Source organism: Eubalaena glacialis, chromosome 18 (assembly GCF_028564815.1).
Source record: "Eubalaena glacialis isolate mEubGla1 chromosome 18, mEubGla1.1.hap2.+ XY, whole genome shotgun sequence".
Classification (NCBI taxonomy): domain Eukaryota; kingdom Metazoa; phylum Chordata; class Mammalia; order Artiodactyla; family Balaenidae; genus Eubalaena; species Eubalaena glacialis.
This window is the reverse complement of record NC_083733.1, coordinates 55,798,560-55,819,200: the sequence shown is the minus strand read 5'-3', so window position 1 is coordinate 55,819,200 and position 20,641 is coordinate 55,798,560. Positions and strand designations below refer to the sequence as shown.

The 20,641-nt window shown below is 51.8% G+C and overlaps 1 protein-coding gene across 2 annotated transcripts in view; it reads right to left on the bottom strand.

Moving 5' to 3' along the window:
* Nucleotides 1-20,641, bottom strand: part of RYR1 (ryanodine receptor 1) — a 115,432-nt gene that overhangs the window by 66,061 nt on the left and 28,730 nt on the right. For both annotated transcript variants that reach the window (XM_061173007.1, XM_061173006.1), the window contains exons 28-47: nt 18,618-19,012; nt 17,528-17,660; nt 16,539-16,699; nt 15,919-16,084; nt 14,171-14,257; nt 13,770-13,996; nt 11,603-12,215; nt 9,793-10,062; nt 9,249-9,449; nt 8,803-8,914; nt 7,401-7,547; nt 5,615-5,888; nt 4,751-4,865; nt 4,533-4,665; nt 4,057-4,151; nt 2,644-2,779; nt 2,211-2,397; nt 2,017-2,125; nt 1,516-1,636; nt 1,254-1,423 (exon numbers count right to left, since the gene is read on the bottom strand). In XM_061173007.1, the coding sequence (XP_061028990.1) occupies nt 1,254-1,423; nt 1,516-1,636; nt 2,017-2,125; nt 2,211-2,397; nt 2,644-2,779; nt 4,057-4,151; nt 4,533-4,665; nt 4,751-4,865; nt 5,615-5,888; nt 7,401-7,547; nt 8,803-8,914; nt 9,249-9,449; nt 9,793-10,062; nt 11,603-12,215; nt 13,770-13,996; nt 14,171-14,257; nt 15,919-16,084; nt 16,539-16,699; nt 17,528-17,660; nt 18,618-19,012 (3,852 nt within the window). The remainder of the gene's footprint in view (nt 1-1,253; nt 1,424-1,515; nt 1,637-2,016; nt 2,126-2,210; nt 2,398-2,643; nt 2,780-4,056; nt 4,152-4,532; nt 4,666-4,750; nt 4,866-5,614; nt 5,889-7,400; nt 7,548-8,802; nt 8,915-9,248; nt 9,450-9,792; nt 10,063-11,602; nt 12,216-13,769; nt 13,997-14,170; nt 14,258-15,918; nt 16,085-16,538; nt 16,700-17,527; nt 17,661-18,617; nt 19,013-20,641) is intronic.

The window sequence follows — 20,641 nt, the reverse complement described above, 5'->3', positions numbered from 1 at the left end:
CCCTCATTACCCAGATTAGGCTGTTTTGCAGATACCCACCTTCTGCATGCTTTTCCTCTCTACCCTCGCCTTTTTTTCCTGTAATATTTCATGCAACCCCCAGCCATATATCACTTTATCCAAAGATACTTCAATATGTATCTCCATTCAGACAAGTATCAATACTTCTATTTAACATTCCATGCTGCCATTATCACACCTCACAGAATTAACGAAATCTCTTAATAATCATGATCAGCTTTCTCTAATTGTCTCAAAAATGGCTTTGCATTTAGCTGCGATTGTTTGGATCAGGGCCCCAAGAAGACCCCCATACTGTACTTGGCTGACAGGTGTCTCCATCAGTAACTGTCCCTTTTCCTCCCCCCCCGTTTTAAGGCTATTGATTTGCTGAAGAAACTGAGTCATGGGTCCAATGGAATTTCCTACATTTTGGCCTTGGTTGGTCGCTTCCCAGTGGTGTCAGGTAACTAGTTCCTCTGCCTCCTGTATTTCTGATAAACTGGTAGTTATAGATTCAAGTTCCGGGGTTCCCTTCCCCAGTAGGGAACAGTCATTTCTCCCATCTTAAGAAGAGCCTCCTCTTGACCAAGTTCACCCGGCCAGCACATCGCCATTTCCCTGCCTCTTCTGTCACCAACTTGTGTAGACTGTCAACACTCGCTGTCTCCAATACCTCACCTCTCAGCCTCTCTCTCTGAGAGGGGCTCGCTCTCTCTCTATATATATATTTTTCGGCTGCACCGCATGGCATATGGGCTCTTAGTTCCCTGACCAGGGGGCAAACTTCCACTGCGCCCCCTGCAGTGGAAGCGTGGAGTCTTAACCACTGGACTGCCAGGGAAGTCCTCCCAGGCTCTCCTAAACCCTTTCCCATAAGGCTTTAGCCCCACCACCTCACTGAAACTGCTTCCTCCATTTGGCCAAACCAATGGTGAGTTACCAGTCTTCATCCTAACGTGGCATTGTCACCTTCTATTATTATTGTTCTTGTTGTGGGTGTTGTGCATGGGTCTTTGTATCTCCACGGTGCTGAGCCATCACTGAGAATTCTTTTTTATAACCTGAGGTGTTGGAGATTTCCACCCACCCTTTCCCAGAACTCAGAGCTTTTCTTGGTTTTTGTTTTCTATCTTGATGGTGGGGGAGGGAGGATTATGATACGTACACAAGTTCAGAACAAACAAAAGTGCTGCCACTATTCCCATGACACATCCCACTCTGGAGGCCGGGAGAGTGGCCAGACTACCCACCGTGTCCAGCGAGGCGGCCGCCCGCATGTCGGGCAGGAAACCCACATCTAGCACATGCAGCAAGAACTCCTGGTTCTCGATGCCGTACACGCGGTCCAGGAAGAGCACCATCGACGCCTTGTGGTCCGGCACAAAGGATGCCGACATCTTTGGCTGTACCAGAGCCCCATCTGTGGGCAAGAGAGTGGGGTCAGGGCTGCCCTTGGGGTCCCTCTGCTTCCTCCCCAGCGTCACTCCCTTGCTGAGTCCCGCCCCTCCGCACCTTTGCCCAGGGTGGGGATCTGCAGTGGGAGGCTGATGATGCCCACGAGGTCGTCCAGGGGCACGAGGGAGCGCAGGATGGCGCGGATCCGCAGGGCCTCGCCTTTGCCGGCTTGGATTAGCTGGAGAGGGGAGGGGGGCATGTCATCAGGCACCCCCTGCCCCATGTGGTCATTCCCCCATTCCATCCCTTCCCGACCCACTGGCAGGTAAAGACTCCGTCTCGTGGAGCTAACTCTAGAATTCCCAGCCCTGACCCCTCTGCCTGTGCTTCCCCCCTGCAGCCCTGACTACCACTGGCTTTCATTGCCTGATCTCCCGCACTGGACTGAGAGCTCTGTGCGAGCGGGGCCAGGGGCTCTCTCGGCCACTGGTGTGTCCCCAGCATTGCCTAACCCAGGACCACATGCAGAGCAAGAGCTAAATCAATGTTGTTGAATGTCTGAATGAAGAGGTTCAAGGTTGGCTGTGCCTGCCCCTCAGCCCAGCCTTCAGGTCTCACATGCATCTCTGGTGCACAGCGTCCCAGCAGGTCGATCAAGGCAGCGTAGAAGGACATGATGGCGTGTCCAAGGTGCACCCGGTTTTCTTCGGGAGGCTCCTCCCCGAAGCTGCAGAGGAAGGCGGGTGGTGTGAGGAGACAGCAGGGGCTCGGGGAGGGTGGTGGTTCTGTCGAGGAGGGGGCAGGAGACTCACAGCTCACGCCGCCGGTCCCTGCGGACTCCTGGGCCATCCCTCGCGGGGTCCTCGGAGATGCGGATGGCCTCTTCGATGGTGGCCAGCAGCCCCGAGCTGCCCTCACCCCGCAGGGCAGGCCCGAAGCACTCAGGCTTGCGGATCAGCAGACGCACCACCACGTTGGCATTCTCCTCCACGCTCTCACCTGGTGGCTCGCGGGGTCAGGAGGCCTCATGAGCCACTGCCCAGGGTCCCTCCCTGGACAGCCCCTGACCTGGCACCCCAGGGGTGAACGTCAGGCCCCCGTTGACCTCCAGACCCTGCCCCGCGCCCACTTGGAGGCATCCCTGCCCAGGCCAGGCCTGTGGCCCAGTATGTGGGCCACACCCGAGGGAGGCTTTAGCCAGTGACCCCCAGCCTCCCGCCCTATTACCGCCACCCCTTGCCTCACCGTTGACGAAGACAGCGAAGCGCAGGAAGTCCAGGTAGCGCTCGCCGCCGCAGGGGTTCCAGCCGATGTCTGGGTACCCTTTGGCCAGGAGTATGGGGCAGCTTTGGAGGCCACAGCCTGCCAGGTAGGACACCACCTGGGGGCACAGGAGGCTCAGCCAAAGGCTAGACCCACACCTCCTTCCTCCCCAAGGCTCAAGTCCCTGCCCATCCCTGGAGCTCCGCAATCCAATTTGCATCCCTCAGCAAACAATAACCCTCATCCTCCACCATCATTTCCCACCTGGACCATCGCAGCCACCTCCTCCCTGGGCTCACTGTTCCCTTCAACCCCTAGTCTGTCCCCCACACAGTCAGAGAGACCCCTACTGTCTCACTTAGGGCTAAAGCCAGAGCCCTCGCTGTGGCCCACAGACCCTCCACACAATCTGCCCTTGTCAACTCCCTGCCCTCACATCCTAGCACTCACCCTGTCTCCCCCTGTTCCAAGCACACTGCTCTCTCTGCTGTTCCTCACACTCATCAGGTTCACTCCTGCCTCAGCGCCTTTGCACTGGCTGCTTCCCAGCTTGGAATGCTCTTCCCCCTCATGTCCATATGGCCCCCATCTCCTTCAGAGCTTTACCTGAAGGTCACTTTCTCAGTGAGGCTTTCTCTGACCACTTGTGTCTAAACTCAGACACCCTCCCGACACTTGATATTTCTCTCCCTTGCTCACGTTTTTTCTTCCTTAACACTCGTCATTAGCTAATACACCACATATTTTACTTCTTCATCTTGTTTATTATCCATCCTCCCAACTAGAATGTCAGCTTCACAAGGACAAGGATTTTTGACTCTCAATCACTGTCATACCCCTACTGCCTTGGACGGGTCCTGACACATAGTAGGTGCTCAAAAACATTTGTTAAATAATAATACTATAATAGTAGATAACTGTCAGAGAGTGCTTACTGCTTTGTAAACGCTTTCGTGAGTTAACTTATTTAATCCGCAGAACAACTGTATGAAATTGTTTCTATTATATTCATTCTACAAATGAGGAGATGGAGGCCTGGAGAATTTAAGCCACTTGTCCAAGGCCACACAGCAAGAGAGTGGGGCTGGGAGTGGGGGTGGGGGCGGGGAGTTGAATCTAAGTTGCTGAGCTCCAGAGTCCATGCCTTTCACTGCTACACACAGAAGCAGGGAGCACAGAGGGCCAAGAAACGTGCCAAGCCCACGTGGCTGGGGAGGGTGGGGTGTAGATTTTCACTCAGCCCCGTGAGCGAGTGACTGGGTCCTGTCCCTTTGCTGCAAATTATTCCCCTTCTGATTCAGTTCTGGACCATGCACAATGGCACCCATAGAGTGGGACCCAAATCAGCAGGTGCCCCAAGGGGCCAGGTATGGGCCAGGCCTTCTCCCTCCACACCTTCTCCAGATCCTGCTCCTGCAACGCCAAGGCCAGCTCGTTGTTGTCAATGACAGAGGCAGCTGCCACGTCCAGGGGCGTGGAGCCCTTCATGCCTGTGGGGGTGAGAGGCAGTGAGAATGCTCTTCAGAGGTGCCTAGCTGACTGTCTCACTTTTGCTTGCCTCACCTCCTCCAGGAAGCCCTCCTTGACCACCCCTTTTCCAGCCTGGGTCAGGTGGCTCCTCTGACTGTGCTTCTCCATCCCAGGCCTGATCAGTCCAGGCTGACACTGTCTGGGATCGGTTTGTCTACCCCACTCCACTGTGAACCCCATTAGGGCCAGGCCCAGGGCTGTCTGGGTATCCCCAGCACTGCTCATTACAGGTCCAGATCCAGGGTGAGTTGAGAGTGAGTGTTTGTTAAATGACTAAGTGAGCCAGCGGAGAGCGGGGCCAGCCTGGATGGACCGCCAGGAGTGGGCTCAGGGTTCCTCACCCAGGCCAATGCCGCTGTTCTCCAGCAGGTAGCTCAGGTGGTCAAACATGGAGCGCTGGTTCTGCCGGCTGATGCGGCAGAAGTAGCAGAGGAAGCGGCAGCAGCTGGTCACCATCTTGGGGAAGCGGATCTCCTGGGCAAGCAGGGTGGGCTGGTGGTCAGTGCCTGCCCTCCGGGGCCCGCTCCCCTGAGCTCCCCAGCCCACGCAGCCCCCTTACCTTGGATTCGCCGCCCCCAAGGACATTCACCATGACCTCCATGACTGTCTCATGCATGCCCAGCGCCCGCATCAGGTTCGGGTGTTGGTAGAAGACTTTGTTGTTCATGATGTTCCTGTGGACAGGTAGAGTGCATGGGGTCAAGTCCAGGGAGAGCCTCCAGACCCTTGCGGGAGCCATCACCACCACTGTGGTAACAGTTAACATTTACTGAACTCCTAGTCTGTGCCCGGCACTCCTCCCTTTACAGATCTGAACTCATTCAATCCTTATGTCCACTCTGAGGCAGGAACTGGAATTATCCCTCTTTCACAGACAAGGAAACCAGAGGTTCCAAGGTGGGCTCCCCCTGGGGCGGAGATCTTTATCATGTTGCATGTTGTAACCCCAAGTGCCTAGAAAGGGCCTGGCACACAGTAGGTGCTCAATAGATGTTTGCTGAGTGAATGAATGAGGCTCACTTGGCGCTGAGTGCTGAAGACTATTGTTATCATTATTATTATTACTGTTATTACCACTACATGAGCTCACTGAAGCCGCACCACAACTCTTCAAGATAAGCGTGGCTCTTCCCCAGGTTAGAGATGAAGAAACCAAAGCTCAAAGAGGGTAAATCTTGAGCCAAGAGTCACAGGTGAGTAGGAGCTGTTACCCAGGGGTGGGTGGAGAGGTAAGAGGGGGGGACATTACCTAGGGAGATGGGCTAGTTGCTGGGAGGAGCACACCACCCTGAGGATGGGGCAGAAGTGGGGAAGGACACATTATTGCATCCAGAGGACGTGAGCCGGTGGACAAGCTTGAGCCGGAAGGTCTCCCCTCCCTTCCCCGGGGATGTGCAGAGTCAGGGGAGGGGCGGGGCCTCACCCAATGCTCTGGATCATGAGGTGTTCCTCCTGGGGGCCCATCTGCACGATAAGCAGTGACCGGATCTGGCCAAGGCACTCAAGCAGACTCATGGTGTCCTCCACGGAGGAGGGTGAGATGGTATAGGCCCGGGGCAGGGCACGCAGCAGCTCCCCGAGCCCATCGTACTGCCGGTGCAGGAGGCTGAACATGGCCCGTACCAGCTCGGGGCTCTGCACGAAGTCCTCTTGGGCCCAACGCACCACTGTGTGGGACACCAGCTCCTGCAGCGACTCTGGGAAGGGGACACAAGGGTAGGAACACTCTTCCTGACCAGGGCCTTGAGCGAAAACGGTACAGAGGGCGCCCCTCTTTCCAGAGGGCTTCTCAGTTGCTAACCACCCACCTCCTACCCTCCTCCTGCCAGGAGTGGGCAGATTCTGGCAGATTTTGTTCTGTGGCTCTAGGAGTCTCCCTATCCTCTTCACCCTATACCCAGACCATAAGTGCCCCCCTAAAAGCTTTAAGAGGAAAAAGCACTTGTATCACTGCAAAGTACCAGAGCATTATTCTGAGCACCTTTGAAAGTGCCAGTGGTAATTCCATTTGTTCTGTGAAAACACTGCTGATTTTTCATCATGGGAGACAACAGACACAAAGAAAAACTGTGAAGACTTTGGTGTCATCTGAAAATTATGTCAAAAATGAACTCTTTTATTTTCCCTGGCCATGTCCCCGGGACTCTCCTCTCCTATATCCAGCATCCATTTCTCTCCCTGTCTCTCTTTCTCTCCCAACCCTTTTTCTTCCCAGGATTTCTGGGAGAGAAGACAGATGTCTCCTGTGTCTCAGGGTCAGGAGAAACCTTCCTGCACTGGCACTGAATGATGGTGTCAATTCATGACCTGTGACATGTCCTACCTTCCTTCCATCTGCTCTACACGATCTGGACCCATCACTTCTGACTTCATATGCTGTACCTCCCCTCCTGCTCACTCTGCTCCAGCCACACTGGTCTCTAAACGCACCAAGCATGTTCCTGCCTCAGGGCCTTTGCACTGGCTGTTCCATCTGTACCAATCATCTTTCCCCAGATCTTTGCATACCTCACTCCCCCACTCCAACCTCTCCATCTTTGTCCCTCTCTCTCCTCTCACTCAGCTTTAGTTTTCTTCTTAATACGTATGGCCATCTGATATTATGGTATATGTATATTTGTATCTTTTGTAATATTCTAAACTCCTTGAGGGCAGGGACTTTGACTCTTCCCCCTACTATATTCCCTGGCCCTACCAACAGTGCCTGGCCCAGAGTTGGCCCAATAAAATTTCTTGAATGTTATAGAATAAACCCTCCACCAATGTTAGGGACTCTGTCCTTGTCATATGGTGTTAATATATAGTTTGCCTAATGACCCATGGGCCCAACATTTATCATGACTGCTTTCCTAACCCCTCAGCATAGTAATCACTTTCACCAAGAAATAAGGGAAAAACAAAGAAAAGCCACAAGTACATGGAAGCCACGGTGGTGCAGGAGTTGCCCCACCCCAAGATTGGATGTATGCCTCTGCTCTGGCAGCCATGCACCACGCTGTTCCAACACACACACTGTGCAGCCCCAACTTTGGGGCCACGCCTCCAGCATGCCTCCTCTCTCACCCCTCTCTCCACTCCTCCTCTCTCATTAATACCCATCCACCCATCCCTTGGGCTACTCCTGGTGGCCTGTCTTGGACCCAGAAACTCCCCAAGCGCAGGGCTGCTTGGCCCACCCCTGTGCCATCCCTGGTGGCCCCAGTCCTCACGGGGTTTGTGCTCCTCGGCAGGTGGCTCCTCCTCCGGTTTCTCCTCCTTCTTCTTCAGCAGCCGTACCTTCTCCAACAGGCCCATCAGGCGGCTGCCCAGGGTGGCTTCTTCCTCCGGTTCTTCCTCCTCCCCCACCAGCTGAACTCCTGGAGGTGGTCAAGAAGGGAGGGCGTGTCATTCATCATTCATTGCTTATTAATCGCCTCTATCATTTACTTCTTTATTCATTCATGTGTTCACTCACTCATTTCTCATTCATGTGTGCATTCGTGGGGTTTTTCATTTGTTTATATGTTCATGTTTGTTCATTTATTCATTCCTTGAATCATTTGTCTTTTAAATCAACTATTGCAAGTATCTTCAAAGAACTAAAGGAAACCAAGTCTAAAGTATTAAAGAGAACTATGATGACAATGACTCATCAAACAGAATATTAATAGAGGTAGATAATGTAAAAAATAACCATATAGAGTTGAAAAGTACAAAAACTGAAATTTAAAAAACACTAGAGGGGTACGACAGCATACTTGAGCTGGTAGGAGAAAGAATCAATGAACTTGAAGGTAGAACAACAGACGTTATCCAGTCTGAAGAAAAACTAACAGAGCCTCAGAGACCTGTGGGACACCATCTAGTGTACCAACATACGCATAATGGGAGTCCTAGAAGGAGAGATGAGAAAGGAGCAGAAAAATACTTGGAAAAATAATGGCCTCAAAGTCCCAAATTTGATGAAAAATATTAATTTACACATCCAAGAAACTTGGTGGCCTAGTGGTTAGGATTCCTGGCTTTCACTGCCGTGGCCTGGGTTCGATCCCTTGTTGGGGAACTGAGATCCCACAAACCGCATGGTGCGGCAAAAAACAAAAACAGCTCAAGTAGGATAAATTCACTGAGCTCCACACCTAGATACATCATACTCAAACTGCTTAAAGGCAAAGGTAAAGAGAAATCTTGAAAGCCAGCCAGGGAAAAATGACTCATCACATATAATAAAATCTCAGTAAGATTATCAGCTGACTTATGAGAAAAAATAGAGGTCATCCATCCATCCCCCCAGCCATCCTTCTTTTCATTCATCCAAACCAGTCAGCCATCTCTTCACCCATTTCTTTATTCGGCCATCCTTCCCTCCATCAGTTCACACACTCTTCCATCCAGCTATAGCCTACAGCCATTTGTCCACATATACATCCACCCAAATACCCATATAAACATATCCTTCCACTCATCATCTACCTGTTCACTAACATGTTCATTCATTCAGTCACTCATTCATTTTACCAACAGTTACTGCACAAATACTGTAGATATTTAAGATCAGGAAATCTTAGGAAAACTTCAAGACAGGTCTCAAGAACAAGTTTGGGAGGAGGATTCTCTGATCTCCTCTCTTACCACAGTGTGACAGCAGGTCTTGATGAAATTCGAGCAAATCCTGTCGGATCTCTTCAGGGACAGGACTATCTTCCTCATCCTCAGCATTTTTGAAGTTCAATAGCATGTTGATCTAGGGGAAGGTCAAAGATTAGAATGAGGGTCAGAGACCCCAGAGCAGCAACTCTGAAGTCAAGGATCAAAGATCCAATCGTGAGTTCCTGTCTAAGGTCATTAGTGAAGAATATCTGGGCGACTAAAGGTTCGAAAGGAGTCAGGGTCAGTCTGCGGTGACTCAGAAGTCTGGTTCAGAGAGAGGTAGAAGAGTAACAGATAAGTATATGGATAGGGCCAGAGGTCAAGCTCAGATTGAGAGGTTAAGTGAGTATCATCAGTGATCAGAGTAAGGGGAGAGGTTGAGGTTGGGTTTAGACAGTAAGGCCAGCTGGGGTCAGGGGTCAGAGGACCTGCTCCTGGGGTGGGGAGCGGAACTCGCGAGTACGTCGGGCAGTCTCAGCTGCAGTCATGGTGAAGGCTTTCACAAGGGTGCCGTAGCGGTCCCTCTGGTTGGCCTGGAGCTTGTCCACGTAGCGCTCTGCGAAGGCTGCAAGAGACTCCACACGGTGCTGCAGCTCTTGGTCACAGAAATACTCCAGCAGGTGACACATCTGTGGGATGACAGCCATGCAGTAGGAGGGATGGTGGTGAGACCATCAGGACTTCCTTGAAACTTTTCTTGCTTTCTCTCCCCACTCCATAGCCCTGCTCTGGTCGAGCCACCACTGTCTCCTGCCTGGATCCTCAAGCCAGCCATCTCCATGGTCTCATCCCTCTAATTCACCTCCCACATGGAAAACAGATAGCTCATTCAAAGCCAGCAGCACTCCACTGCTTTATGCCCTTCCACAGCTCCCCACTGCCTTGGGACAAAGTCCAGACTCAAGCCCCACCAGACCCTGTATGTCCTAGCCCAGAGGGATGGAGGCTGGAAAACAGGAAGAATCAGCCCACCTGTAACTTCACAGACTCCGGCAACTTCATCTGGAGCAGCCCCTCCTCCAAGTCGTCTTCTTTTTCCCCTTCTGCTGTCTCCTCTTCCTCTTTTTCCTCATCTTCCTTCTCCCGTGCCTCTTCCTCCTCATCCTCCTCCTTCTCCTCCTCCTCCTCCTCTTCCTCCTCTTCTTCCTCCTCCTCCTCTTCCTCTTCTTCCTCAGTGAATACTTCAGGCTCAATCATCTTCAAGATCTGTTTCACATCCTCATCGCCAAAGATGCCCATCACCTATGGGACAAAGCCTGGGTCTGTCACTGTGGCCTGCAAGGCTTCCATAATCAAGACCCAGCCTCACTCCCCAGATCTGTTTCTCCTGCACAGGCCAGATTCATTCCTGCATTGGCTGTATATGATTCCTCTTACAAGCAGGAATGGCATCCCCCTGCCCTGCCATCCATCCTCCTTAAGATCCCCCCAGATCCACACCCTGTGTCCCACGTACATGGCCCAGACTACAAAGCCAAACATGAGCACCTCTCCCTTCACAAGGAAGTGTCCTTTTTCCCAAGCTTGAGCATTTGTTACTCTGTAACAGGACGCACCCTACACCTGAGGCCCTCATATCTCCCAGCATATGCTAGCTCTCAGTCAACATCATGAAGATGCCAGCAGATGGAAGGAGAGCAGGTAGATAAAAGGGAAAAATAGTGGGGAGAGAGAGAGATGAATGAATGGGGGGAGGACTGGGTGACTGGGTGGATGAATTAATAGATGGAATAGTAGAGGTTTGACGGGGAGATGGATGGATGGGTGGATAATGAACTGAGAGGTGAAGGTAAAGGTGGAAGAAGAGATGGTGGGTAGATGGATGACAGGATAAATGATGTATAGATAGGTGGGTGGATAGATGGTTTGACAGACGCATAAGCAAGTAAATGAGTGGATGGGCAAATAGATAAATGGGTAAATAACCAGGCACTGGGGTAGGATGGATATGTGGATGGGTGGATAGGTTTGTGTATGAAAAATCGGATGGATGGATGGATATATGGATGAGTCATTAGATGGGTATGTGAATGAAAGGGTACATGAAATGAAGAAGGGATAGAAGGATGGAGAACGGGTGAATTAAAGGGTGTAGATGGTTGGATGGATTTGTGGGTACGTGGATGGGTCTTAATATATATGGATAGAGAGATGCATGGATTGATGGACAGATAGGTGGAAGATGGAGAAATGGATGAATCTGTGGATGGGTGGATGAATGGATGCACAGGTGGAAGGAAGATGATGGCTGAATGCATGAAGGGAAAGATAGATTAATAAATAAATGGGTAGGTGGATGGATGAATAGATGAAATGGTGGATGTAATGATGTGTGAATGAATGGAAGAATGAATGGACAACTAGATTGAAAGTTAGATAGATGGATACATGTATGGATGGATGGATAATTGGGTGGAGACTGGAAGGATAAATAGATGAGGAACTTTTGGATGGAAAGATGGGGGTATGTTTGAATGAATAGGTGGATGGATGGAAAGGTTGGTGGAGGATGGATGAATGATGGTTGGTTGGATGGATGAATGGAAAGAAGGAAGTGATTACTAAACAGATGAATAGATGGCAGACGAATGGATGGAAGGAAAAGTGAACGAGTAGATGATACAAGGATAAGTTGGAAGGTGAAGGGTATATGGACCGAGAGATGAACGGGTAGTTGGATGTATAAATGGGAGGGGAATGTATGTAGGTATGTATGTACGGATGGATGGATGATTTGGAATGTGAAAGAACAGGACAGAGGGAAGCAGGAGGAAGTCATTACCAGCAGGGTGGACACAAGCTTGAGCACGGGCACAAACTGGAACTCCACGGAGCCCCCGACAGGGTCGCGTGCGTGCTGCCCACCGTCTCGCACTGCCTCCCCCAGCATTCTTAGTGCTTTGTCCCGAAGAGCCTCCAGAGGGATGCTGGGGCTGAGACGGGCTGGAGCTTCTGCCGCCCCAGCAGCTGGCAGGGCAGCCACAAAACAGGGAGCTAAGAAATGGTGTGGAGGCCGCAGCGAGGTGGTGACGCCGACACCAGGAAGGCCGTAGCGGCGGGGACCATTATCTGCTCTTTTTCCAGGCGGGAAGAGGGTGATGGCACGGGTCTCAGGAGTGAGGGGCACGATGTACTCAGAGAGCATGGAGCGGCGGCTGCGGCAGGCACTTTCGAGATGGATGCTGATGAGGAGGTCGTAGTAGCCTGCACGCAGGGGGCCGGGCAGGTGCGCGTCTTCCAGGGCGTGCAGCAGCTGTGCCTGGTCCACGTGGCTGCACAGAGCATGTGCCACGCGGTTGTTGCCCAGGGCGCACACAGCGCGGTAGAGGCGGAGGGTGTGCGAGTGGAACCGCTGCAGGTCCAAGCGCTCCGACAGCTCCAGGATGTCCATGCATCTGCAGTGGAGATGGGCCACATTCAGGGACTCAGCAGGCAGAGGAGGTGGGAGACAGAGACACAGACCACAGAGAGGCAAAGAGGTGCTCAGGTGAGTGTTGGCAGCCCCAGCAGCGAATCCCAGTGTTCTGCTGGGTCAAGGTTCTGTGAGGTCTGTGGAGCTGAGTCTAGGAGTCTTTTAATGGTTCTGGAAGTCCCTCAGTGGTCTGGGGGCTCCCTGACATACATCTGGGATTTGTGGGATGGTCTGGTACTCTGGGGATCTAAGAGACCATGGGAAATATCTGGTGACCCTGAGATGTATCTAGGATCCCAGGTTGGGTCTGAATCCCCCTCTGGCAGGTCTGAGTACCCTGGTTATATCTGAGCACCACCAGAATGTAAACTCCACCAGTACAGGACACTTCTGCCTCTTTTGTTTATTTGTTTGTTTGCTATATTCCCAGCACCTAAAAAGGACTTAGCAGGCTTCCCTGGTGGTGCAGTGGTTAAGAATCCACCTGCAGGGGACACGGGTTGGAGCCCTGGTCCGGGAAGATCCCACATGCCGCAGAGCAACTAAGCGAGTGCGCCACAACTACTGAGCCCACGAGCCGCAACTACTGAAGCCCGCGCGCCTAGAGCCTGTGCTCCGCAACAAGAGAAGCCACCGCAATGAGAAGCCTGCGCACCGCAACGAAGGCTAGCCCCCCGCTCGCTGCAACTACAGAAAGCCCACATGCAGCAATGAAGACCCAACACAGCCAAAAATAAATAAATAAAGGACTTAGCAAATAGTATGTGCTCAATAAATATTTGTTGTAGGAACAAATGAATAAATGGGTGTGTCTGAGGCCCCTGGGGATGGGTCTGAGTCCTCCTGGGCAGGTCTGAGTCCCCTGAGTTATACAAAAGCATTACTAGAATGTCCGTTCACAAGAGCTTGGTGTCTCCAGGCTAGAATTCTGCTGTCACACAGGAGGAGCTCAGAGCTATTTGTCGAATCAGTGAATAAAGGAAAGATGAAGCATCTTCCTGGGGTGAGTCTGGGATCCTGGCCACATTTAGAGTCCTTAAAAGCTTTCCTGTCATCCATGTGAATACTCTTTAGCCTGGTGTGTCTGGGTTCCCTGGAGCGGGTTAGATATCTCCAAGGGATACCTCTAAAGTCTCCTGGGTACGTCCAAGAGAACCTGGGGTGCCTCCAGGCCTGTCTGAATAACGTGCAAGACTCTCTGAGGTGCACTTGAGGCCCCTGGGGTGTTGTGTGGTCTCCTTGATGTGGATCTGGACTCCCTGCGATGGGTTTGGAGCCCCATAGGTGAGTCTGGAGTCCACTGGGGTGTTAGCTGGGGATGCCTGGGCTGAGTCTGGGTCCCCTGAGGTGGGTCTGAGCCTGCTGAAAGGGATTTAGAGCCCCCTGGAGTGTTATCTGGGGATGGTAAGGTAGGCCTGGGGCTTCCTAGGGTGTTGTGTGGAGTCCCGGGGTAGTGGGGAGGGGCACCGGGTGGCATCCAGACCCCAGAGGGCTTGCGGTATCCGCCCCACCCCTGGGCGCCGGGGCTGTCCCTGACCGGTTCTCCTCGGGGATGTGCAGCGCCATCATGGTCAGCGGCTCCTGGCACTGCACAGCCCAGCCCAGCCGCTCGCCCGCACGCCGCATGTCCACCTGCAGGAAGTGGTTGGGCATGCGGCTCCACGACACGGGCATCAGCATCTGCATCTCGAGCCGCGGCGGGCACTGTGGGGTGGGGTTCTTGCGCTCGCTCAGAAACATGGCGGCCGACAGCGGCATGATGTTCTGGGGACACAGGGGTATGCACATGTCAGGATTCCCCATCCTTTCTCTCCCGCCACTCTGTTTCCAGGAAGACCTCCCGGATTTCTCCCCCCACTGAAGCCGCTCTGCCAGCCTGACCTCCCACACCTCTGTCCTCAGCCTGCCCCCATTAGTGCCCCATCACTGCACCCTGACCTTCTGCTTCCCCAGCTCAAACTGGATGACGTTCTGGTGTGTCGGCAGGACAAAGACAGCAGGAAACAGCTTTGTATTGGGTTCCACCTGGGAAGGGAGAAGAGGGCAGGGTGAGGAAGAAGATGAACTGGAGGTGGTATTGACTCTGGATCCCCGACTTGGGAGCCAGTTGCCCCAGCCTGATGCTGCTGGTGTCTACAGATCCAAACTCAGGCACTGGAGGCTCCACAAGAGCCCTGAAGTGGCTCATGGGCTGCACCACCTCTGATCCAGTGAGGCCAACCTCCTCCACCTCCCCCAGGGCAACCTGTCGTCTGGGTCTTCGCGCACATCATGCCCACCCCCACCCACGAATGCCATTCCTGTTTCTCTCCCAAGCACTTATTTATTCTTCAAAGTTCAAAAACCATCCTCTGACTGCCTTTCCCTGCAGCCCCTCTGATCTTTGAAGAGAAACCCACCCAGGCTCTAACACAACAAACACCACTATCTGTGACGCAGTCTTGCCAAACCTGAATCAAATCCAATCTAACCTGGACCCATCTCCCAGTTTACAAGAAAATACAGGGGACAGAGGAAAATGTTTAAATGACACCTCAGGTGTGCATCAGCCAGATTCAGCCTGTGGGAAACTAGGCCAGCACTCTTCAGATGGTAGTATGCACACGAATGCCCTGAGATTTATTTAAAAAATCAGATTCTGATTGGGCAGGTCTGGGTAAGAGCCTGAGAGTCTGCATTTCTAACAGGCTCCCAGGTGATGCAGAGCCTGCTGGTCCAGGGACCACACTTTGAGGAGCAAAGTTCTACCAGACAGACAGCTGGTTTCTTCAATGAATACATTTCAAAGGGGAAAAAAAAAAAAATGGAAGGGAAATCTACATACGAAAAGAGACTGAAGGGACTTAGCAACCAACTAAAACATATCACCTTATTTAGATTCTGATTCAAACAAACGGTAAAAAGACATTTTTGAGACAACCAGAGAAGTTTGACCACGGGCTGGATATTTGGTGATATCTAAGAATTCTTGGGGTTTTTTTTAAGATAATAGTGGTATTGTGGCTATGTTTTTTAAAAGAATCCTTATCTTTTAGAGATACATACTGAAAAGAGACAACCCATGTGATATCTGGGATTTCCTTCAAAATCCTCCAGTGGGTGTGGATAAAGATGAATCAAGGTTGGCCGTGAGTGGGTACTAGTTGGAGCTATGTAATGGGGACATGGAGCCTCATTACGCTATTCCAGTTTTGCGTATTTTTTTAAATTCTCCATTTAAAATAAAGTTTTATAAAATAAATAAAGTTAGGTGGATTAATGGATGGATAGCAGATTCGTGGTAGTAGGTATATAGGCATTCATGATACAATTCCTTTAATTTTGCTGTATGCTTGAAATCTTTCATAATAAAGTGATGAAAAGGAAAATCCCACCTTGGAATTTTGGCCCATCCTAGGATGTTCCCTGATTGGTGAAAAGGTGGCGACTGGTATCACCCAGCCCAAGAGGGATATGGACCTCTCTCCAAGGTCAAGGCTCTGCTCTGTCTCCCCCTTTCTGGATGTCAGTTCGATGAATGGTTCACCTAGGTGGTCTCCTAGGAACCTCCCAGCTCTGGCCTGTCCTGAGGCTGTTTTATCCTGTCTCTCTGGGGTCTGCCCTCAGAGGGTGTCTGGGAGGGCTGTCCCGGGATGCTGAGACACGAGGACGCTATCGCTAAGTTGCTGAATGAGGGCTGGGCTTACCTGGAAAAAGGTGTTGCTCTCTTTGCCGTTGGCGGTGAAGGTCATTAGGCCAGTGGCCAAGTCCACCAGGCAGCCAATGACAAGGTCCGTGTGGCTGATCCGGCCCTGCTGCCCGGGGCTCACGAAGTCTCCACCCCACACCATGTAGCAGTTGCTGCACTTGAGGCTAGAGGACACAGGAGTGATCAGTGCCCGGATCGTCAGCCGAGGCGCTCTGGACCCTGGACACCCCCTTCCCTGAGCTCCCGGAATACCATGACTCAGAGCCCCACCCCCAAACACCCACCACCTGCAGACCTGAGTGCTGAAACCCCTCACCCCAGACCCTGAGCCCCTCGGAGCTAGAATTCTTAGAAGCTGGTGGGGGAAAGGGGTGTTTCCAGAACGAGGAGAAGGAGAAGGGGAGCAGGAGGAGAGAATAGAGAAAGGAGGTAAACTAGAAAGAGGACGGCAAGATGGAAGAGGAGGAGAAAATGGAAAAGAAGAAGTGGACAAAGAAGAGGACGAGGGAAAACACAGAGCAGGAGCCACAGGAGGAAGACAAGCAGGAAGAGGGGAGGAAAGGAGGAGGCGCCCAGCGCTGACTTCCGGTCTCCCACGGCCCCCGCCCCTCCCCGCACCTGCTGTGGACGTTGCCTTGCTCGTCCCCCATGGTCACCGTCACCACCCGGACCTTGCTGAGGTCGAAGTTCATGTCGTGCTGATGGTAGTCGGGGGTGACCCAGCCCACCCACACGCAGCTGGGCTCCTGGCCGGCGAAGACCCTCACAGAGTAATAGTACTGAAGAGGCAAAGGGGGGACCGGTGGTCAGTGGGCTTCCCTGAGACTCTGAGTTGATTTCTCTGGATTCTCAGTGTCCTCTGGGAGTTTAACAAGAAGTTGCTGGATTTGAGACCCCCTGGGTCTGTGTCCCTCTGTTTCTGTGTTTACTGATGTATTCCTAGATTCGGGAATCCTTTGGGCCTGTTTTGTGATACACCCAAATTTGGGTCCCTCCCCAGGTTATACAGCAAAGTTATAAATAAATAATAGCTAACAAATAGCTCACAAATGAACTCACTTAAATCCTTACTATCACCATCAAGTGGATACACTTTTTATCTCCATTTTACTGATGGGGAAACCATAGCGCTTCCCCAGAAGAGAAGACATAGAGCCGTGAAGTGACACCCAGGTAGCCCGCGATCCTAACCACTAGGCTGTTTGTCTCAGAAAAGATTCCAGATTTGGCGAATCCCCAAACTGTATTGGAATAATTGTGAATTTTGGTTCCCAGGAATATACTAGAATAGCTACTAAATTTGGGGTGTTGAGTTTATATGGGTGAACCCAAATATTGGGGTGCCGAGTCTATGTTGGTTTATCCCTGGGATTTGGGGGGCCCTGGGAGTTGTATCAGTGTGCCCCATGGCTTCATTGTGTTCCCTGCAATTTTTAGGCCCCTAGCTATACGGATTTAGGGGTTCAAAGGGTTAAATTGATGTGTACTGTATTTTGTGGTCTCCAGTATATATCGGGGTGTCCCCAGATAAGGGCAATTACTGGGGATTACGGCATGAAATTTGGAAATCTGGGGGGGAGCTGAAGTTGAGGGTCCCCGGTTCGCACCGTGGTGGTATTGAGGATGATCTCAGGGTCATCACGGTCGTCAGCAGGCACCACCTCGCGAGGGAGTCGGGGCAGAGTGGGGGTGGCTGGTGGTTGGGTCATCATTGCGGCCTTCTTGGCCTTGAACAAGAACCTGGTGGTGAAGAGGAGAGGCTGTCATGAGACTCACTCTCAAGCCCAGCTCCCCAGCCTTCTCCATCACAACGTTCGTGCCTCCACATCCATCCTAAATAAACCCTGTTCCTAATACCCAAGGCCTCGCCTCTAGAGGGATGAAATTCCCAACTGCACCAGCAAAGTCCACCCTGGAGGAGCTCTGTGCTTTCGGATGCCGGGTTACCCAGATTTAAAGGTGCCTCTGGGAACATGGAGGTTCCCTTGGGGAGCATACAATGGTCCCCTAAGTCACCATTTCTGATATGGGTGCTAAAGGCATTTGGGAAAGGACAATTCTTCACTGGGCACTGTCTTGTACATTGAAGACATGTAGAATCCCTGGAGCCCCCAGCAAGCAGTACCTCCCCCCAAAACTGTGATAACTAAAAATCTCCCATCATTTCCAAACATCCCCTCAAGAGACACAGAACTAAATCCCACTGAAAACTACTGCCACAGTAGGGGAAAAGCAGATTTAGTTTCATTTCAAATTTAATGCCCTTTGAGGGTCTCCCTTGAAGTTAGTTTTTGGGGGGTACATTTGAGACACAGAAGTGACCCCAATTTAGAAGACCAAAGATGTTCACTGGGATACCTTGGGGTACAGTCAACTTTCCCAAGATTCTGAGGTCCCCTTTAGTGTTCACAGATAATGAAGTCCATTGGATGAAAAGCTTTTGGTACCCCAAGGACCGTGGAGTTCTCCATAGATATAGTGGGGCATCCCGATTTTACATTCTCAGGGAAATTAGAGCATCTCAGGGAAATAATAGCGTTCACTCGAGACATAACAGGATCCCTCAGTAATCTGACCCCATTTAGCATATATGGGCCCACTTTGGGATACAGTGGGGTTTCTCAAGTTATTGAGGTTGCCTAATTGGGGGTCCCAGGACAGACCCCCAAACCCCACCCTGCCCCACCCTTGACTCACCCTCTCTTCTTGTTCTTCTCTGTGGTAGCATCCTTCTCATTCTCTGCCCTGGGAGGCTGGGCCTCTACCCCAGCCTGGGCGGTGCCCCCAGATGACCCATCCTTGCCAGTTCCTTCTTTGCCCCCCTCAGCCTCGCCCCAGTGCCCAGCTGAGCGGCGCAGGTTTTCATAGTCGGGATCAGGCTCCGCTGCCCGGGCCTCATCCTCAGCAGGAGGCTGCAGGCCAGGGGGTGCCAGAGGGGTGGCCCCTGCGGTGCAGCGGAAGTGCTGGTGGAACTGGACCGGAAGGCTGAGCCGGAGAAAGAGCATCTCCACCAGACTGTTCTGGGAGCCCCACGTGCGGTGGGTCAGGCGCAGGCAGGGGGGTGTATCCACGGTGCCGTCCACACGAGTCACCTGTGGGGGTGAGGCAGGAAGCACTGAGCCAGGAGGGTGAGCTAGGCCATTGGTCCTAAACCTTATTACACACAGAGTCACCATTAGGCCTTAGAGCACTGTGTGAGAATTAGCCAAAGACTCACTCCTCCGAGCGTACGAACTCCCATGGGACACACAGCTTGGCCGTGGGGTGCATTCAGCCTTCTGTCTACCTTTGTCTGGACACCTTTGTACAGTGGGCAGCTCTGGTCAGACACTGGAATCACTTGGGGAGCTTTCAAAACCTTCCTGCGCACAGGGCTCACTCCAGACCAGGTCATCCACCCATCCACCCATTCATTCTTCCATCCTTCCATCCACCAATCCATCCATCCATCCATTCACCCATCTAACACTACACGAATATTACCTGAGCACCTACTGTGTGCCAGGCACTGTTCCAAGTGCTGGGAACACATCAGTGAACAGAACAAGGGCTCTGCCCTCCTGCTCTCTTGGGGAGACGTCTTGGGGAGAGCAGCCCAGAAGGGTCAGATTTTTTTAAAGACTCCCCAGATGAATTTTTGTTAGACTTGCTGTTTGTGGAAATATAACACTCAGAAGAATGCACACATCGTAAGTGCACAGCACAATGAGGTTCTGAAGGGACCACGCCTGTGTACCCAGCACTCAGATGGAGAAATGGAACACCACCAGTCCCCCTGGGAGCCCCCTCAGTGCCCATTTAGTCACTACACTCTCGAAGATAGTGAGGGATTCTGATGAGGAAAATGCACCGGCCTGGCCTAAATAAAGGGCAGGAGCTGAGAGAGGGACAGGCGTCTGGCCTGTGCGCTCCAAAGACAGACTCTCAAGTTTTCTGGAGACTCCATAAACAACTGGAGCAGTTCCCTTTCTTTGATGCCCCACCTCAAGTTGACCTCCTCAAGGACCAATTGCCAAGAGAGACCTCTGCGCTCCTCACCAGCCAATGAATTCACCCCAAAACTGTGCAACCAAGACTGTCTGCAGGGTCGTTTTCTCCCCTCTCTCTCATCTCTCTTATAAATCCTGTTTTGCCTCTGCTCCTTGGCAAGCCTACTGACCATCTCCTTCCCGTGATTGGTATGCAAAGTAACTAAATGTCCGATTATTCGTTCACAGTTAACGCCCTTCTGACTTAGCACATCACAGATTAGCTTTGCCCATTCTTGAACTTTCTGTGAATGGGATCCTACAGTATGTGCTCTTTTGTGTCTGGCTTCTTTCATTCAACATTATGTCTGTGAGATTCGTCCATGTGGTTGTGGGTAGGTTAGTTTATTCATTCTCACTGCTGTCTAGCATGCTGTTCTTTGGGTTGAGAACACCATCTGGCAGTGGCAGGGATTGGGAGGTTCACGTCTTCCCCACCATCCTCTCCTGCCCCAGGCACCTCTCTGGTCTTCGTGCTCCCACTCTCGCCTCCTAACATCCACTGTCAATAGAGACCTTTCCAAAACTCAGATCTAGACTGGACATTCCCCTGTTTAAAACCCTTCCGTTTTTACCTAGCCTTAAAATGCCTTCCCACAAATTACTTATTAATTATAAAGAGAAAAATAGTAACTTGATGGTGGAGAAACTTGGCAGACTCCACCATAACCAAATAGTCAAAGTTAATGTAAT